This window comes from Phaethon aethereus (genome assembly GCF_964289735.1).
Source record: "Phaethon aethereus genome assembly, chromosome: 7".
Classification (NCBI taxonomy): Eukaryota; Metazoa; Chordata; class Aves; order Phaethontiformes; family Phaethontidae; genus Phaethon; species Phaethon aethereus.
Window position 1 is genome coordinate 4,507,521 of NC_138583.1, and position 18,475 is coordinate 4,525,995.

Here is an 18,475-nt window from a genome sequence, read left to right on the forward strand (position 1 = left end):
TTATATTCAATACAGGATTTGAGTAGCGTGCTAGATGTAAGTGGGACCTCATAGTTAATGCTGGAGATGAAAAAGAAATACTGAATATATTCATTGAGTGAGGCAGAGGTCCTGTAGAAAGAACAGATCATGTACTTAGGGATTATATAAAAACCCAGACATGCTCTGGGGAAAGGGATCTAAGACACAGGCACTTGGCAGTTGCTATAGGCCTAGGTTGCTATTCTTAATGTCTGTGTGTGTGGCTGCGTGCCCACCCCGCAGAAGCGTACACACCACATGTATGTGCTTCCCAGAGCAGGCAGCAGAGGTTGGTATAGGTGCTGTCTGGATCGTGCCTGGCATTGTGCTCACACGCTCCGTCTGGTATTTGGTGCTGTTCCAGGTGATGCAAGCGCTCACAGTGCTGACTCTCACCCTGGCAGGATGTGGGATTAAAATCAGCCAGAGCGAAGCAGATGTGTTGCACTGAGCCATCAGCCCTACAGAATCACCCTAGCAGTAGCTATCATTTAGGGTCTTTTCTCCAGGTAATGTAGGCGATCCCAATAAAGGCACCGATTCCTGTGTGTTCAGCCTTGTTTTCTTTAAAACCAAAGTGGAAGTGTTTTTGGGCAAAGATGGTTTATTAGCTGGCAGCTGACTTTGGGGTGGGAGAGAGTGGGGGGGTGAAGTACAGCACACACAGTTCTCCCATCTGAAGCGCATTCTGGTGTTGGCTTTTCTCTTCACAGCTGAAGAGCGAAACAATACAATGACGGGTAAATCATCTTTCAAGGAACGGGAGTCGTTTAATGGCCGAAATATCCTCAAGGTCAGTATGAAACAGTTAGGAAAATCGAGCCAGCTGTGGATATTGTATAGCCAAAAGAGACTGAAACACCTCTTCAAGACTGCTTTTGTCTTAGGCTTATGGGATCTCCTGGGGGGGCGGGAAATCTTGTTTCTAAATAAACAATCCAGATCGCTTGTAATTGGGAGCATTACAGTATTTAACAGAAGTGTTCTTAAAGCTGGTGAGGCTCAGATGATGAGTATGTAGCACGAATGCTAAGTGGGTGTTTGTGTTGTCGTTTACTTCGCTTGTGTTTTACCCTGGAGACTTGGGGCTCAGGGCTCGTGTCGATTCTCAGCCCACCAGAAAGGGGTACTTTGTTGCTCTTGTTCTACTCACTCATATATATTTATGAAACTAAACCCAACTGCCATTTCATTTACTCTTTTCTGCTTTTTTTTAATCCCTGCTATTGATTTGCATGGATTTGCTCCAGAAAAAATAGCAGATAGCGGTAGGGAGTCCCACCAGCTAAGATCTAAGGACTTTGGCAGAGATCAGAGGGTAGGAAGCAAGATCCCCCAGACTGTGGAGGTGGGTAAGGCTCGAAGGGGAGCATCCTGCAGCTTCCCAGGGTTTGTCAGCCAAGACTGAGACCGCAGGCAGCCTCTGCTGCTCATCCAGATGGCAGTGTCAGACTGATGCTGTGGTGCTTGGCCCCTGCAAGTATCCAGAGAGAAAAGACAAGCAGAGAGAAGTAGAAATGGAAACCAACATTGGGTTCTAAGCAAATTTGCAACCCTCATTGTGTGAGGGGATTTGTTGGAGGCAGTTGTGATAAGAGAGAGATGGGACAATGCATGAATACGTTTGGGAACTGATAGGAGATATTCTGGCAACAAAGAGACGTGACAGAGGATGCAGGCTGGGTGGGAGTTGGACAGCCCAGAAGGACTTCAGGGCACCCGGGGAGGGAAAGGGCACGCTTTATTTGTGTTTACAGTTTTGCTGTATAATGTATTAGGCACTGGATGGACAGGGATGTGAAGGCAGTGAGTGGAACTGATTGATCTTCTCTGCGCAGAGGACAAACAAAGGGACAAAATTAGGTTAAGCTCTCATTGTCCTCAAACGGTCTGTGTGAGCGCAGTGTCGTGACTCAGCATCGCCACATGTTGAGTATTCGGTGTGAGACTGCAGTATTACAAACTGAAGCAGGAAATCCACAGACATGGTCCCGTTCTTAATGTCATCTGCGAGTTTTGTTTAGCTCCTGGGGTCTGAGAGCTGGCTCCAGAAAGGGAAAGCAATGTATGTCGGGGGCCCTGAGCGCCTGGAGGGACTTGGCTTTCAAGGCATACACCCCTGTTTCTCTTTGCCCTTTGCTCCTTTCTCTTGCGTCTGTTAAACTTGTCCTCAGACTTTAGAGACTTAAAATCGAACCGTGGGTCTTCCTTAACGCTCCTCATCCAAAACCATGTACGACTGGGAAGGCATTAACGATGCTCCCTCTACTGGTCATGCCATTTGTGGACCACGCTGCAGGGTCTGAGGATCTGTGGGTCTGGTGGTGTGCAGCGCTTAGAAAGGCAACGGCCCTAGCTCAGACGGCTACTTCTTATTCTTGCTGCTCTCTGAAATATGAACTGGTGCATTTTTAAAGCTCCTAATTGATTTTGTACTGATGTAGCCAAAAGAGTTGCTGGCTGTTTGGACTGTTGGTAATTACTTCAAAGCATGTCTTGCCGCAAGAAATGTCATCCTTCTCCCCCACCTCCACTACATTTCCTAACCTGCTCGCTTCGTATTTCCCTTTGGTCTCCCACGTGCCTGCAGCAGAACGCCCGTTGGCATTAATTAATTACATGAGTCATAAATAGCTCCAGGCTTCTTACCAGAGGAGCCCAGCCTCAGCCAGCCACTGATGCATTCTAGCATGACCTTGCAAAGATGTGCCAGTTTAGCACATCCCAGTCCCCTTTTATATACATTATTTATCTTCTGCTCAGGGAAGCTGCCCTCTTGCAAAGTGGCTTCATTAACTTTTGCAATAGGATCTAAACGACGGGCTGTTAATGAATACGGCTGCAGTTAGGCAGGCTGGCTTGTGGGTGCCGTCCCCTTGTACATGTGCTGTGCATCTGTTCCGAGGCGGTGGGACTCTGCAGTAGCTGTATTGGGTGGCAGTGTTCCCACTTGGAAAACCAACAAAGCACAGTGACTGGTAGGAGGGCATCAAGATGGAAAACTTGGGTTTCATCGCTCTTGTTCCTATTGTGAAGCTACAACCGGTGCCGTCAGGCCAAAGGCTTTGCCTAGCGGAGGGCAGGACCTGAGCTATCAGAGCATGATGGAGACGCCTTGATTCTGCTGTTCCAGTCTGAGGCTCCCTGTGGTCAAAGCTGGTGTGTGTGTGCGTGCGTAGATGCGCTGGCAGCACATGTTTGCTGATAGCATGCCTGTGTTACCCCAGGCTCCAGCTGGTATTTTGCTTTCAGCAGAACTAATCGGAATTTTATTTAATAATCCTTTGTTCTACCCATTCCACAGAGTTAAACATACACTCCTATTTGTGCTAATAAATGGTTGTGCAGGCCGGTAACTTCCCACACTGCTCAGAAAATAGATCCTGTAGGATGAGTTGCGTTTGGGAGTTTAAATTACTTCTGTCTTGAAGGATATCCATGAAAAAGGCTCTCTGGCCTAGCTGGTGCTGAAAGCCCAAGGGAGTATATGCCCCAACAGCTGGGTGATTTGTGTCTCCCACAAAAGCACTAGACACTTGAGCATTGTGCTTGTCTAGTCTAGTCCCAAGAAGCTTTATGAACCACTTCATATGGAGTAATATGTATTTCTTCTAGGGTGGCTAGTGGCTCACTGATTGACTCCTTTGAACATCCGAGTCACGTACCGAAATCTTGCTCTGGTCGGGAACAAAGTGGCTGGTCTCTTGGAGAGCGGAGGGAGGAATTCACAGCTGAAAGACAGCAGCAGCTCGTTCCCCGTGAGAGAAGGGTCGGGCTGGCTGGGCTGCAGGGCTGTGCGGAGATGCTGACTTGGCAGCCCCTCTGCCTTGCCTCCTCCTGTGTCCTCCTGGGCAGTGGCTGCATGCCCTGCGTCGCAGCTGGCCAAGCGGCACAGCCCTGGCATAGAGGCGGCTGGGGCAGCTGCCTGCATCTCCGGAGACACAGCTTGGCTGCCTCCACACTTTTATTTATTTCGCTTAAATAAAAAAACTTGAGTGAAAAAACTCAAGCTGTGGTGAATAAATAAAAATGCAAAGAAATGCAAAGGTACTGCCTGGACAAAATTGTCTATTATACTTTTAAAGGAAAGGAAGGCTTACAGTAGGAAGATTCTCACCGAGTTAAAATTGAATTCTTTTTGACTTGAGGTCTGAGGGGTAAGAGAGTGGCCTTCGCCACATTCAGACAAGAGGGAAGCATATTTGGAGCGCAGAAAAAGGTGAACCCCGCCGCTTAGCACAGGTCTGTGCATTAACAGTTTACAAGATTAAATATTGAGGGAGAGCTACTGAGGTACAACAGTGGAAAACTGCACATCTTACGTCTTAGGACATAAGGGGAGACTTTAAGCTGGGATGCAAGACTGGGAACTGGATCAATCAAGGCAGTGACACGTGCTGCCGTGCCCCGGTCCAGCAGCGGGAGCAGAGCGGCCAGACTGCCGTACTGCTCCGGCAGGGCTTCTAGGTCAGACACAGCATAACTCGATGAGGCTCCTTCTCTTTTGAAGCCTGCATGGGGGTGTACCTGCTTTCACTTGGAGCAGGGGGAAGGTGCTTTTACTGACTGGTAGACTGGGGCTACCAGAGAGCTGATCATAGCAAACAAATCTGATAGTGGTCTCTGTTATCATTTTTATCTTGCTGGGTGAGAATAGTGCCGTGGCTGTGGTATGTAGTAGTTCAGTTTAAGACATTTGATGCAGTGCCGTATAGAGAGATACAATGAAAAAGAAAAATCTTGTCCTGGATAAACCTCCTAACCGCTCAAAATACCCCAAACCCACCACGTGCTAAACAAATTAACATCTGTAGAGCCACCCTTACCAACTCCACTTGCAGATGAGGAGTGCTTCTCGTGTTCTGCAGCCATCGGTACGCAGGCCTTTTCTGTGTAACTTTGTTAGTGAATTTAAGGAGACAGGGTCTTTTCCCAGTGTATTTTTAAGCTGAGGTGAAATCAAAAGGCCCAAGAACTGGCATTAGATGAGACCAAGACTGCCTGGTGTTCGAAAAGAGTAAGAACATCTTGTTATTCTCAGCGAGGTGATAAAGGTATATATCTGAAGTAGGACTGGCAACTGGAACAAGTACCTAACGGGAGGTGCCTGCTTGGAAAGTTTAGAGTTAAAAATACCAAACAAAAATCCACTGGGGTGAGAACAGACTGAATAAGAGATGGTGGTGCAACATCACTGTATCAGAAATAAGCCAGTGCTTTCCTTGCCTCAGTTTTACAGAAGAATCAAAAGCAGAAATGAAAGGCTGTATTGCCGCTTTGCAGAGCAGAGGATTTTTGCCTTCAGTTCTGATCCTGCCATTATCGAGGGATACTGAAATGATCGAGGGGACTCAGCAGTGTGCAATTAGAGCAACAGTGGGATGGGAGGATGTGACAGTTGAGCAGATGAGACTGGAGATCAATGTTTGTATGATCTTGGGAAAAATGGAGATTAAATTGGGGTTGCCATGAAAATGCTTTCCTACGAATTATATTCTTCATGAAAAAAAAGGCTTATTCACATTATTTGCATTTGGTGAAAATGGGAAACTGAAGTGGCATTTCAAAAATCAGACTAGACAATGGAGGGAAAATATCTTTGGAGTGTTTGGGCCTTGCAGAGCAACGAGGCGGCGTTGGAGGTATTGAGAGAAGGCTGAGACGCCGCACTGAGAATGCAGTGCAGGATGTGCAGAAGGTTTGTGCTAACTTGCTCGTGTGTGACAGAGATCCATTTGGTGACCTTACCGTAAAGGAGAGAAGCCTGTTTATTTTTTTGCAGAGGTGCTCAACACCTCTCTGCCTAATTTTAGCAGGAACGGTGAGTGCTGGAAGAGGGAGGATTTGCTGAGAGGGTTATAGAGTTTCTGGATCCCCTTGCCCCTTCCAGGCAGGGCTGCGGGCAGTGTGCCGTAAGAGAGCAAAGCGGTGTGCTGCTCTGTGACCCCTGAGACTGCTGCAGTCCTCTCCAGCCCAGCAGCTCAGCTGTTTTGGAGGTGCTGTGGGTGCTTCTACCTTTGGAGATCATGCTGTGGATGCCTCTGCCTCCCACCCAGTAGGCATCCCGCCTCCTCATTTCCCTAAGATGGCTGTTCTGCCAACAGCCAGCTGAGAGAGCATCACCTCTTTGATCGTAAAAGGACAGTTTTTCTTGGTGGAGCTGGTAGGGGTTGAATTACAGCAGCACCTTAATAGAAGACAGGGACCCAGCACGTTAAGTGCAAAAAAAAAAAAAGAACACATTGATTAGCAAAAGTAGGCAGATCAACCCAAAGGTGCCGTGACCCTTCTGCTGGATAATTTCCCAGGTCTGTCCAAATTAATTTAGTGGCTCCGTAGCTGGGCTCCTCCTCTTGGTGGCTTGGTGAGCATAGCGAGTAGGTCACATTAGTGGGAGCTCCTTGTCCTAGTGTTCCCGGATGCGTCTTCAAGCCTCCTGGCATCTCTGCAGCAAAGCCAAAGCCCAGCTCTTAAAAACTGTTGCTGCGTTTGCTATAATAGGCAGTGCTAGAAGCCACGGGGGTGAGGCTTCTTTGGAGAAATGCAGTGCTTGATTATTAATTTCCTTAAGCAAGTTGTACTGTAAATCCCTCGTGTTTGAGGCGTAGCAGGGTCTGGGAAGTTAGCAGAGCCTTTAATGTGCTGGAGGGTTTTTTTTATTCTTGCCTGAAAGATGTGCAAAAATCCAGTAACCTCCAAATGTCCCACTTGTATTTGTTTCTTAGTTTGCAGAATGCCTTTCACCATAGCAACTAGGGTTTGATTTCCTCAAGCGCATGAATTTTCATGGAATTGTGGCGGGGGGGAGGGGGGGAAAAGAACGGACCCAAAACCTTGAGCTGAAGCAAAAAGCAAAGGTTTTGCAGTGTGGCAGTGGCAGGAACAAGTCTAGATTTGGCTTTTGAAGGAGGGGGACCCTGGAGGGAGAGGATCTCAGCTGAACAAAGGCCTGCATCTTGGCCCCAAATAGTTTTATTTGCAAGAAATCAGGCCTGACTGACTAATTTAGACTGTTGCCTGAATGTCACCCTCCATACTGCTGCAGCACCCTCTGGCAGCTGAGGTGGCTTTGCTCCAGTTTTAGGAAGAGCTGAGGTTTCTTGTGGCAGCAGTCAGAAGAGAAGGATCGGCTGCTTCCATGTTTGCATAGCTCAGCTGGTAACCTCGTACCCTTCCCACCCATGGAGGTCAGGAGCGTGTTTAAGGCGGTATGAAGCGTGCTCCTCTTAGCTCTGCAGATGAAAGCCAGCTGGGGAGAAGCAGCAAAATTGCACACGTTGGCAGGAGGGAACAGAGCTCCAAATGGTCTTGAGAAATCAGGCAGAAACAAATGGGCTGCTGCAAGCATTGGGACAGGACAGAGAACTGCATTGATACCAGCCCCAGGGACCAGGGTTTGGGTTATGGAGGACTGTTCCAGAGCACAAGCCAGCTGAGTCGGTCTGTGGAAATAAACAGAAGAGGCAAATGTCTGTAAAGTACACCTCTGATTACGCTTAGCACTCAGCCCCTAGCTGAAGTACTTGTCCATTTTTGGGCACTGTGGGTGGGTGCAAAGAGCCCAGAAGGCAACAATAAGATAATCAGAGGGCTAGAAAATGTCATGTGAGAGCTGAGGCTGAAAGACTTTGGGCTGTTTTGAGGCTAATAAGAGAAGGTGAAAGACAACACATTGGAAAAACTCTTTAAGCATGTGAAAACTTTAGTAGTGGATACTCTATCCTCCATGCTCTGATGGTAGGACAAGAAATAATGGGCTTAAACTGCAGCAAGAAGTTCCAAGTAGGTGTTAGGAAGATCTTTGTAATAGGAAGGATAATGAAGCACTGCCCTAGAGGAGCAGGAGAAATGGGGATCTCTGTTCTTTGGAGGGAGCAGAGACATTGGTCCAGGATCTGCCAGCAATGAGCTTCTGCCTTGGGAAGGAGAGGATGATGGAGCCAATGACCTCTTTTGGTCCTTTCTTCAGCCTGTCGCTTTATGATTACTGTGTGAAATATATGCAAAACACCCATGAGATGGCATTTGCAAACATCCCAAAAGCTTCTTGGCATTTATGAGGCATTTACTTTGGCTCAGTAAAACAAAAATATAAAAAGAAGCCTCCTGTCATATATGCCTAGGATCTTTCTCACCAAACTTTAGATGTGCTTCTTGCTCTTACATGGTGGTACTTTTTCAGATAGAGATGGTTATATTGTTATTGCTTTCCGAGGGATGGCACCAGGGATTTAAATCAGGGGGCTTTTCCTGTGTCGTGAGGAGATAACCCTGACTTGCATCCCCTGTTGGGCTCGTGCTAACCCAAGATGCCAGCTTGTTTGTAATTTCAGGTCTGGGTGGTTTGTGGCAAAGCTCGTGGATATAAATGACTCAAGAAGTAGCAAACTGAAAGCAAACAATAAAGAAGTTAATGCTTTGCTTATGATACGGGTCACCTACATTCCCAAAAGATAGGCCGCTGGTACTTTTGTGGCTGGATTTTCTCCCTCTTGAAGTCTGCATGCTTTATTCTTCCTAAGGGAGATGGGGCGAAAGGGTCTCTGCTGCCACCTTTTAAAACCTGCCAGAGGCTGAAAGAAAACAAGAGAGGAAGGGCTGTTCTTCACGTTATCTGGCTGGAAGGACGCGATGCTATATTAGTGATAGAGAGGCACTCCAGAGCCAGCTGCACACTTGCAGAACAAAACAAACGATCCACATACACCCGCCAAGCTTTGTGGCTGACGCTTGGAGGCCTTGGCACAGGCAGCATGCTCGTGGTGGTAGCCCAAATGACAACCACCTTCCCTCTCGGTCCTTTCTAGCCCTTGCTTCCACCCTTGCCTTGCGACTCTGCACGGCATCTTAATCCTCAAACACTTGTGCAGTAATGGAGGGTGTTGGATATCCAGCCAGCGGTCCTTTAAAAAGCCACGAAAAGGAAGCAGTTGCTAATTTGGAGAGGAGAGGAGGTGGGGAACGCCGGGAAGAGCTGCCTCTCTGGATGAGTGCCTGCCTACCTGCTTTTCCTACACTTCTTGTGCGTTATTGCTGGCAACCTTCCAAGCACAATTAAACCTCTGACAGATAATCATTGGCGGAGTGGTATCCAGAGTGAATAATAAAGGAATCAGGTATTTCTTTTTTGGCACCAAACTGCTTCAGAAAACATATTTTGAAAGTTGAAAATAGAAGAGGAAAAAAAAATCTATTAATTGAACAAACTCCCCAAATCTTGACAGGTTGCCCAGTTGTGTCTCATCTTCTGGCATCCACCAGGGAATTTGGTTTGGGGTTTGTCTGTCATAGTTTCGGGGAGTTTAGGTCGCAAATGGAAAGGGTTTTGGGGCATTTCTCAGGATGAGGAAGAAGGAGCTCTGCCAGCATGTACTGCAGCCTGGGAACTGGGGCACTTTCTGCCATTTCATGCTGTGGAGGTCTTCTGTAGACCATTGGGGTGGTCAACAGGGAGGTGTTGGTAGCGTAAATCCACAAAGCCAAAGCGGGGCACAGGCAGGCTGGCCCTTGAGGTCCCTTTTTTACCAACTGCTTTCCGTTGCTGAACTGTGTTCACGAGTCAGCCTGCCGAGGAGCAACAGAGGTACTGCTCAGGCCTGAGAGGCCCTGACAGGTCTGTGTGGGAGGTCACAGGAGCAAGGCACCTTAAGCAGGTAGGTGGGATCCCAAAAGCAGGATGGGAGGCTGTGGTTCGAGCAGCAAAGGAGGTTAATCAGAAGGACTCCGATGGATAGAGTTTGCTGGAGTTTAGTAGACACTTCTTAGAGTCCATCAGTGTTTCTGAGTGTTACTTTCACATTTCTAAATATATATTTTTTTTAATTTTTAGTCCATCCATGGTTTTTTGCCATCAGTAACTTTCCTCTATCAATCCCTTTTGCTTAATGCTGGTATCAGTTCTGTAACACAGTGGTTTGCTGAAGAGTCGGTGCCTTCCCCGCTGTAGCTGGCATGGGTACTGCAGTTGTGCTTTAGCCAGATGATTTGGAAGAGCGATTGTTCTCTGCTCTTCTGCAGTGTTTTCGTCTCAAGCTGTGGACGTGTTATACAAGCATTAATTCAAATGCATCATTCCTTATGAGATGGAAGAATTGCCCCTGATGTTTATTTGGGCAAGTCGCAGCCCATGGTCTGATGCTGTCTGAGTCCCTCCCCTCCCTTGTGGTGTCAGATAGTGCAAGAAGAGTTTGGGGTGTTCTGGTTGTGCGCTGCTGCAAGTACCGCCAGGAATATCCAGGGGAGGGTGCGGAGAGTCAGAAAACAAACAGGTTTCATTGCTCTGTGTTGAGGCACCTCTTCAGAAACGCCACTTTATTTTTCTCCATGCTTGGCAGTGGGTGCCTGGGATTTTGTTTGCTTCTTCCCTTTCCCGAAGGGGATAACAGCACCGTAGCATGCTGATTTCCCATGGAGAGCAACCTCCCGTCCCTCCTGGCTTTCAGACTTCCTTCCTTCATTCACTGCTGCTCCCGATCAAGACACGGCAGGGGTAGTGGCTGCCGCCGGGCGAGCTGGTGACTGTTGTCACTGCACGCAAAGCAGATGAAGCTGTAAAGCCTGTGGCTCCTCCGAAGCTTGAGTTTAATCTCCTGGTTTGAGCTCTCTCCATGCTGCTGTCTGCTGCTGGACCCTGATTCCCGGTGCGATCTTGCATGGCCACAGCACTGGGTTGCTTGTCAAAAGCGATCCTCCCGCACATGTTCGCCCATGGAGGCAGAGACAAGTGGCGCTCAGCCTGTTCACATGCCTTCCTGGAAGGCATCTTTTGGTGGATTGACACCTTCGACCCGAGCAAAACGGAGAAGAGATTGCTGGCGTCCCATCCTCAGCATGGAGTGCACAGCAGGAGTGACAGCGAGCTCATCTACAGCCATAGGTTCCTGGAGCTGCGAGCCTCTTCCTTCCCATGTCTCAGAAGTTGCTAATTTCTGTGCTTGTTCCAGATACGGAAAACGGGACACCCCCGTCAGCTCCCTGCCGAGGGCAGCCGGGTTTCTTAGGCTGATTGGTCACAGGCTAATGACATTACATGCCTCTGCTCGCCCGCAGCGCTGATTCACCGGGGACAATTTTGTACTGTTAATCTATAATACCCCTACCCTAAGGCACTGCTTTCTTTCTGTGGCTGGAGTTCACAACAAAGCGAGCTCCCCACAGACTCGGGGGGTATGTGTGTGTGTATGCATTTTATCCTGTGATAATGGTGCTCTTTGGTGGTAGTTTTTAATTGCAAGGCATTGCAGTGAATCGTCGTTCCCTCAGCATTTCTGAGCACCGAGGCTCTTGGCAGAGCTGCTTGGACTTTTTATTAATTCAGGATGGGTCCTTTTTGGCTGACTACCGTAGACGATGTAAGGCTTTAAAAACTGATCAATAATCCTGATGGTAGCAGCAAAATCCAGGCCAGGCAGCGTGTGTGCAAGCCAGAGATTACGTGAAGGAAGTTTTAAACACCTCTTACTCCCTTCCCTTGTCTGGACTTATTTTGTCCTCCCACTGCCCAGTGCCTCTCCAGGCATATCCATTAATATTTCCCATGCTTGTTGAGTCCTTGACAGGTGATTTAAAAGCACCAGTTTGTGTTGGCTTCTCAGCTCTTCGTAACTGGAGCTGAAACACGTCACTGCTGTCCTTACGTGGATTAGCGCCGTGATTTATTGCTGTTGTTTCCAGGTTTGAACACAAAGGTGCTGTCTCATTCTGGGAGGACTGTCTGCGGGAAGCGAGCCCCCGAGGGTGGCTGCTTGACAAATGCCTGCGCTCAGGAACACAACATCATTTAGACACACGTTTCAATTGTTTCATCGAAGGATCGTCCTCCTTTGCACTTGTTTCTACGGTTCTTCGGTTAAACCTACTTTACCAGCTTAGGCAAAAGGGAGGGGAAAAAAAAAGCGGGAAAGAGGCAAATCCTAGTTTTGATCTGTTGCTCTGCCTTTGGTAAGGAAGTTGTTGTGGTTTGGGGCTGAAGTTTGAACTAGCATTTTTGGCTCATATTTGCGAGGAACAAGCAGTTTGATGGGTGATTCTTTCTCTCCCAAAAAAGTCTTCAGCCTCTGTCTTCCTTCAGAAAATGATACTTACACCCCAAGGGAGCCTTGCTGTGTAATTTGTAGGTAATAGAGGGGAACAGACTTCGGAGGAAGAAGGGTTTCCAACATCTGAACGGAATTGTCTGAAATGAGAGAAATTGGGGTGTTTGTTAGAAACAACAGGCATGCTGCTAGCTTTTCCTGGCTCATAAGTGACTTCTGAGGAGAAACAGAGGAAAGCTTGCTTTCTGGGAGCTGCCGCAGGGCTGTCTGCCTTTCATCGCTACCTGCGTGATTGTGTCCTTGGACCTGGCCTCCCAGAAGGGAGAGGGAGATGAGGGACCTCTTGTACACCTGGGCCTGTGATAGTTTGCAGGCTGACACATGAAATATGGGTGATCCACAGACCAGTATGCTCCCTCTCTCGGGGGCTTGTGGCTTTTGGGGAAGGCAGCGCGACTGCAATACCTGCCATCCACTGCAGGTCCTGGGATGCTGCTCCCAGGAGGATGCTGTGCCGCTCTCTAGTCATCCACCTCCTCCCCAGGGGAGTTGCTGTGTCCTAGGCATCCTCGCTGAGCGGGTTCTGAGCCTTCAGCTGTGGTTTGAAAGGCAGGGCACATCTCTGGCACGTTTGCTTAGAGGTGCTGGGTCTGGGGTTAAAAGTTAACAACGCACTTTCCTTATTCGGTTCTAATTTAATTTGGGAAGGCAGGAGGGAGACAGAGGGCACTTAGTCTGGTAAGTGCTGTTCCCTTGAGGGGGGTTAGTAGCTTGCACAACGTGCATGGCATCGACTTTGTAAACTGACCTTTGCCTCCATCAGGTTAATTTTCATTTATAATATTAAAAAAAATAAATCCCAACGCACAGCCTCTTATTTATTCTTTAGGCAGCGAGGACGTAAATCCTTCAGCGTGTTTGGATTTATAGAATTACTGGGCTTTTGCTGAGCCTCACGTCCCACTCCAATCAAATGACACGGCTTTCGGTAACCGTGCGGGTGATTGCGTTTTTCCTCCCCCTCGCCTCCCTCCTAGCTGCTCCTGATCCGTGCCTCCTGCTGCTCCCTGCAACCTTTTTTGGGGAAAGGTGGGCCCTTGGCACCCATGGGAAGGGACAGGAGGGGGACTAGGCAAGTCGTAGGGTTATCAGCATTTCAGTGTAAAGTGTAGCAACCTCTAGGTATCTTCTTTCCTGACCCAGAATAAAAAAATGTTAAAATGCTTTCATAGGAAGCATTTCATCAGCTGTGCTACAGGCCTCCTCCGAAACAGGAGCGTTTCTGTGGTGGCTGGAGAGAGGGGGGAGATATTTATATCTTTCTTGGCTCTGCTTGGCTTCTCCCCAAGGTAAATAGAAATGAAAGTCAAAAGCAGAGGCTTGGCTTTCTGAAATCTCTCCCCGAGCCCCCCGAGGACCTGAGCGCAGGATGTTTTCATGACGGGAAGCCAGCTCCCAGTGTTTCAGGGTCTCGGAGGATGATGTTTGAGGGGCCTTCCCTCCCCATTGCCTGAAGCAGATCTCAGCCATACGATGGCTCGGCTGTGACCCCCACACTGGGCATCTGGTGGCTTCTATCCTGGGAAGCCTGAAGGAGCAACGAAGCATCAATGAGAAGCCGGTTTGAAACGAGGGCAGAAAAAAATGTCTGTGGTTGTCCTCTAAATCTTGTAGCATGTTTACTCTCAGAAAGTACAGCTACATTACCAAAAATCAATAGTTCTAGCAGCATTCTCCCTGGGAAACACACACACGCTCGGACACACAAGAGGTGGTAGGTCTTAAAAAAGCCAAGGGAATACAAAGTGCTTTGGTATAAGGGTTTTGCTTCACTTTTAGCAGTGTACAAATGGAGGGCCCTTGGCCTGGGCAGTGTCTTCTGAGACTCCCTGATTATCGTTCTGATCCCGAGTGCCTGAGGCTGTGCGAAGCCAGAGGGGCTGGTGGGAGGGCTTGTCTCATTAATTTTTTCTTTGAAGTATATATGTTTTGTAAGAAAAACAGGTTGTGGTGTGCAGAAATAATATAAACAAGTATTTGAAAGACTCTTCCTTTGGCTGTTTTGTGTAAAGGTTTGACTTCCAGGGCTCCTGGTGGGACCAGCATATCCCAGTGTTTCATTTGTTTTCTTCATGTTTGCAAAGACTTCATTCTACAGACATAAATGCAGCTCATCCCCCTTCTCTTTTAAAAAAATTCTTTTCAAGTCCTAGTATCTCCTTGCTTACCAGAACACCTACCACTCCTTCCTTTGGGAATGGAGAGAAATTATTTCCATTTTTCTTAGGTGGAGAGTGCTCTGTGCTCTGTGAGGGAAAGGGACATCGATATGAACAACCATTTTGACAGAGACGGGTGTTAAGGACTGGGGTGAGTGGGCACACTGGTGGCAAGTACTGCAGCAAGCCCTGGAGAGCTGGAAGTCATCCTTCCTTCTCAGATCAGCCAAACCAAAAAGAGGAAGAAGAACAACCCCTTTTTACTACCATCTCTTATTAATGAGACATTTTATCCTAAGTCCTCTAACATGAACTACGCAGGCTTTTGGGAACGTAATTAATCTTTAATTGTATAAATCTTTAATTGTATAAAATGGAGTTTGTATGGCTGTAGTAATTTCTCTTCTCTCTTTTCCTCTGCTCCCTTAGCACAATTTGTTTTGAACAGGGTGCCCTGCTTTAGGGCAGTGGCCGCATGGGCTGCACACGCAGTGTCCCTTGAAGCCAGGCTGCTGCGGTGGGGCCTCTTGCTGGGATGGGGACCTGCATGACCCCCATGGCGGGGCACCTGGCTCCTGCTGAGTACGTGCTTGGAAGAACTGGCAGCAAGTTGCAGCTTAATATGAGTCTGAGTGATTAATGGCAAATTACTTTGGGCCCTGCGCAAAGTAAGTCCTTGTGCCGGGGTCTTAAGGGACAAGCGTCACCCCGAAGGCAGGATGAGCTGCAGGGAGGTGCAGGAGAGCCGGAGGAGCAGCACAGGCTCCCCAACGCCTCTCCTAGGTGGGCACGCTGTGACTAAACAGTCTGGTGCAGAGAAACCCAGTTCCTTGCAGCATTTGTGTTAACCCAGATGATTTTTGCAGAAGCAGCTTGAGGGTCAACTGCCCACGCTGCCATGCGGGCAGGTCCAGGGAGGAGGAGTTGGTCCCTGACAGGGGGGCTGCTGGCAGCAAGAATGCTGCAGCACATCTGACTGCAGCTGCAGCCATTTCAAACCGAAGCAGAGGCTTAGCAATCGCTGAGAGCTGGCTCGGCACACATAAATACCCCTTCTCTTCAGAGGTGCTGTTCTTACTGTCGTGTGTCGATAGGGAATTGCTGGCCTCAGCCAAATCCTGAGTGGAGAGTTGTCTGGGTGAGCTGGCAGTCAGGAGCAGGGGCTGGATTCATCGCGGTGCGCAGCATCTGATCTGTGGCCCTGGTACCTTGGTGGTGCTCCCAGGCCAAAGCCTTGCTTGCTCTGCCCTGAAGATGAGCAGGGAATCGCTTTCCCTAAAGCACCTTTCCTTTGTGGAGGAGTGACAGCGAAACCAAGAATTGTCCTGAAAGAAACCTAGCTGGTCGCCGTGCAAAAAGGGGTAATTGCAAAGTAAAATACCCTTGGGAGAACCAACAAAAGAGCAGTCCTGCCCCAATCAGTGCCAAGGAGAGCCAAATGCCTTTTTGGAGAAGGTGAAGTGCAGCCTTTCAGATGCTAACGAGGTGTTTGGGGTTTCGATCATTCGCTGTATGGAGGAATTGATGCACCTTTGGCTCTAGGAGGATAGGCTGTAATTAATCCATCGTGCTTTCGCTGGCTGTTTCTCGGTAGTGCCTTCTGTAATGGCAAGAAGGGGTGTGCAACCGCCTTGAGCTGGGGACTGTCTTGAGCTGACGCTTGCAGAGACAGATAGAAAATTCAATAGGATGGAATGGGTACTTCGGAGATCTCTGCGGTGGGGAGATGTCACTGCTCAGGCCCTCAGTGACTCGCAGCGCTCCCCATTAAGCAGAGTTTTGAAATTAGCATCTCCACTGAAAAGCTTTTCCTAAGGCACGACCAATGTTTCCAGGTAGAGCAATTTCCTGCACCGTAATGGAACGGGAGGAGCACTTTACGCTTGCACACGATGCCTTTCCAGCAATATTGCTGAAGTCCCTTGTAAGAAATTCTGATGTCATTTTTTTTGGTCTGCTTCATCGATTGGATTAATCAGCAGAGACACGCCCTCCGGGTCCCAGCGTTGGCTTGCTTTCATTAATTTGCACTCAAGTCTTTGCTGAACAAAGAAGGATTTGTTGAACAAAGCGGGGTCAGTGCTGGGATGAAGAGCCTTGCGCCTCTAGCCTGCTAGTTTGAATTAGGACTGAGCTGTAACTGTAAGTCGTGCGTCCTGTGGCCTGGATTGGTAAAAACGTCCTGGCCTCTATCCGTGCCCCTGCAGAGTGTGCGACCTCAAGGGCCACCCCGAGGTGATGGCCTTTTGGGGTGGTGAATAGCCTCCCCAAGCTCCCTAAACCAGACACAGTCAGAAAGCAAGATAGGGAAGGTTTGAGCAACTGTTGCTGAAGATAAAAATTTTTGAGGTGATCATTCCACATCCTGTTTGCTTTAAAGGCTAAATGCAGTCTGTAGAGGTGGAAAAGATCTTTTTAAGAATAGTTTCAGTAAAGGCAAAACGAGTCTGTGAGTGGAGGCTTTTTGCAGGGCCGGCTCTTGTGAGAGCTACATGGACCAGCCGCAGTCTGTGTTTCTCTAGGTGCCCCTCAAATGGCTTTTCTCCTTTCTTTCAGCTCTTCGAGAACTTCTACTTTGGGGAGGTGCAGCTGGACTCGGTGCGTCTTTCTCAGAGGTTCTCCTCAGATGCCTCTGGCTACTACGCGACGTCTGGGCAGCTGACCTTCTCCTGAAGCTGCCACAGCAGGTCCCCTCATCGGTGAAATGTGGTTTTATAGGAGATGAATTTTGAACAGGAACGCGGGAACTCCAGGCAGGGATGCCTTATCTCTCCTCAAAAGCACGTTGCAGCTGGGACGATGGCATTTCCCACAGCTTTTCCTACACGAATTGCCTGCCCTCCCTTCGGGGGCAACTGGAGTCCTTTCACCTCCTGTCCCTATTGGTAACCAAAATGTCGCAAAGTTGCCCTTTTGATGTCTGTTGCCTGTTTGTTTTCCAAGAAAATAACTAGAAAAACTGGTGCCGATGGCTTTTGGGGAATCACCAATGTTTAAGCATGGCTTTATTTTAGCAGAAGGAAGTTTGTTCTTAAAAAAAGTATTTAAAATCCAAGGGAGCTTCCCGGAGCATGATTTAACGATATTGAGGTCAGGCATTGCTTGGATCTCCAGCAGCGTGCCTGTGTGATGTTGATCTCCAAATAAATTAATTCCCTTCAAAAGCAAAGTGTTTATCTCCTGTTGCATTGATAGTTTCTGTAATTAAACTTCCAGCATGCAACTATGTTAATAAGAAAGCATTTATGGTAAGAGCTCTTTCCGGTGACCGTTTCAGAGGATGTCAAGAAAAATATGCCTTGTAGGTGGTTTCTCCATTAAAGGAAGAGCAAAACTCTTTGATACCATTGTGAATCCTTCAGTGATCTGAAGACAACCATTTTTTCTTGTAAATCTCCTTCTTCGGTAAGAATAGCGACATAGGCTTTCAACTCGCCCGAGGATGAACGCTTTGAAAAATGGAAGGTGCTGGTGTTCAGTTGTTTTGCAACAAACCGGCAGTGGCAGCAGCTGCTGCTGCCCATTCCTAGTTGCTGCTAGGACTGTGGAATCGTGCCGTCATCGAGACAGAGAGCGTGTTTCCTAGGGACAGGGCTGCTCCAGCAGTACCCGCTTGTACGAGTGATTGTTTTTAGAGAGGTTTGCATCCCATTTCCTCCCTCCCGAAGTGAGGTGGCTGTGTGGCCGTGCTCTGACTGCATGCACAAACAACAGTGGGAGGCAGTCATGATTCGGGGTGGCTTTCCTGTTTTTTTTCCCCAAATGCGTTGCCGGTTGTATTTCCAAGACCAAATTGCTCATCTCTGCTTGCAAGCCTGCCTGCCAGAAAATAAAATCATCTGTGATTTTGCTGGTTGGCCTTTACCCTGGAGTCTGTTCTTGTACCAATTACAACCATTTTGGGCTTCTTGTCTCTGCTTTTCTTTGCAGCCGAGTACCTTTGTGCTCTCCAAGCGGAGGAGAAAGAGCTGCCTTCGAAACCGTTCGCTCGGCAAGCGGAGCACCGGCACGCTCACTAGCAGCCCGATTGCGGGGAGGTGCTGAGAGCACTTAACACCGGTTGCTGTCATCTTTCCACCAGCCTGAAGAGGTACTTGGTGAAGCTCATCATCCGCCCCAAAGAACAGACCTGGGAGCTGCTCACACAGCTGCCAGCCGTGCTGCTTTGCCCCAGGAAGGGGAGATCCACCTCGGGAAGCT

The 18,475-nt window shown here is 48.4% G+C and overlaps 1 protein-coding gene across 1 annotated transcript in view; it reads left to right on the plus strand.

Annotated features, from left to right (window-relative positions):
- ASCC1 (activating signal cointegrator 1 complex subunit 1) overlaps positions 1–16,948 on the plus strand; it is a gene marked incomplete at both ends in the record, with an annotated part of 36,619 nt that extends 19,671 nt beyond the window's left edge. The window contains 2 exons of the mRNA XM_082001883.1: positions 735–814; positions 16,832–16,948. Coding sequence (XP_081858009.1) covers positions 735–814; positions 16,832–16,948 — 197 coding nt within the window. The remainder of the gene's footprint in view (positions 1–734; positions 815–16,831) is intronic.
- Positions 16,949–18,475: the final 1,527 nt, after the last annotated feature.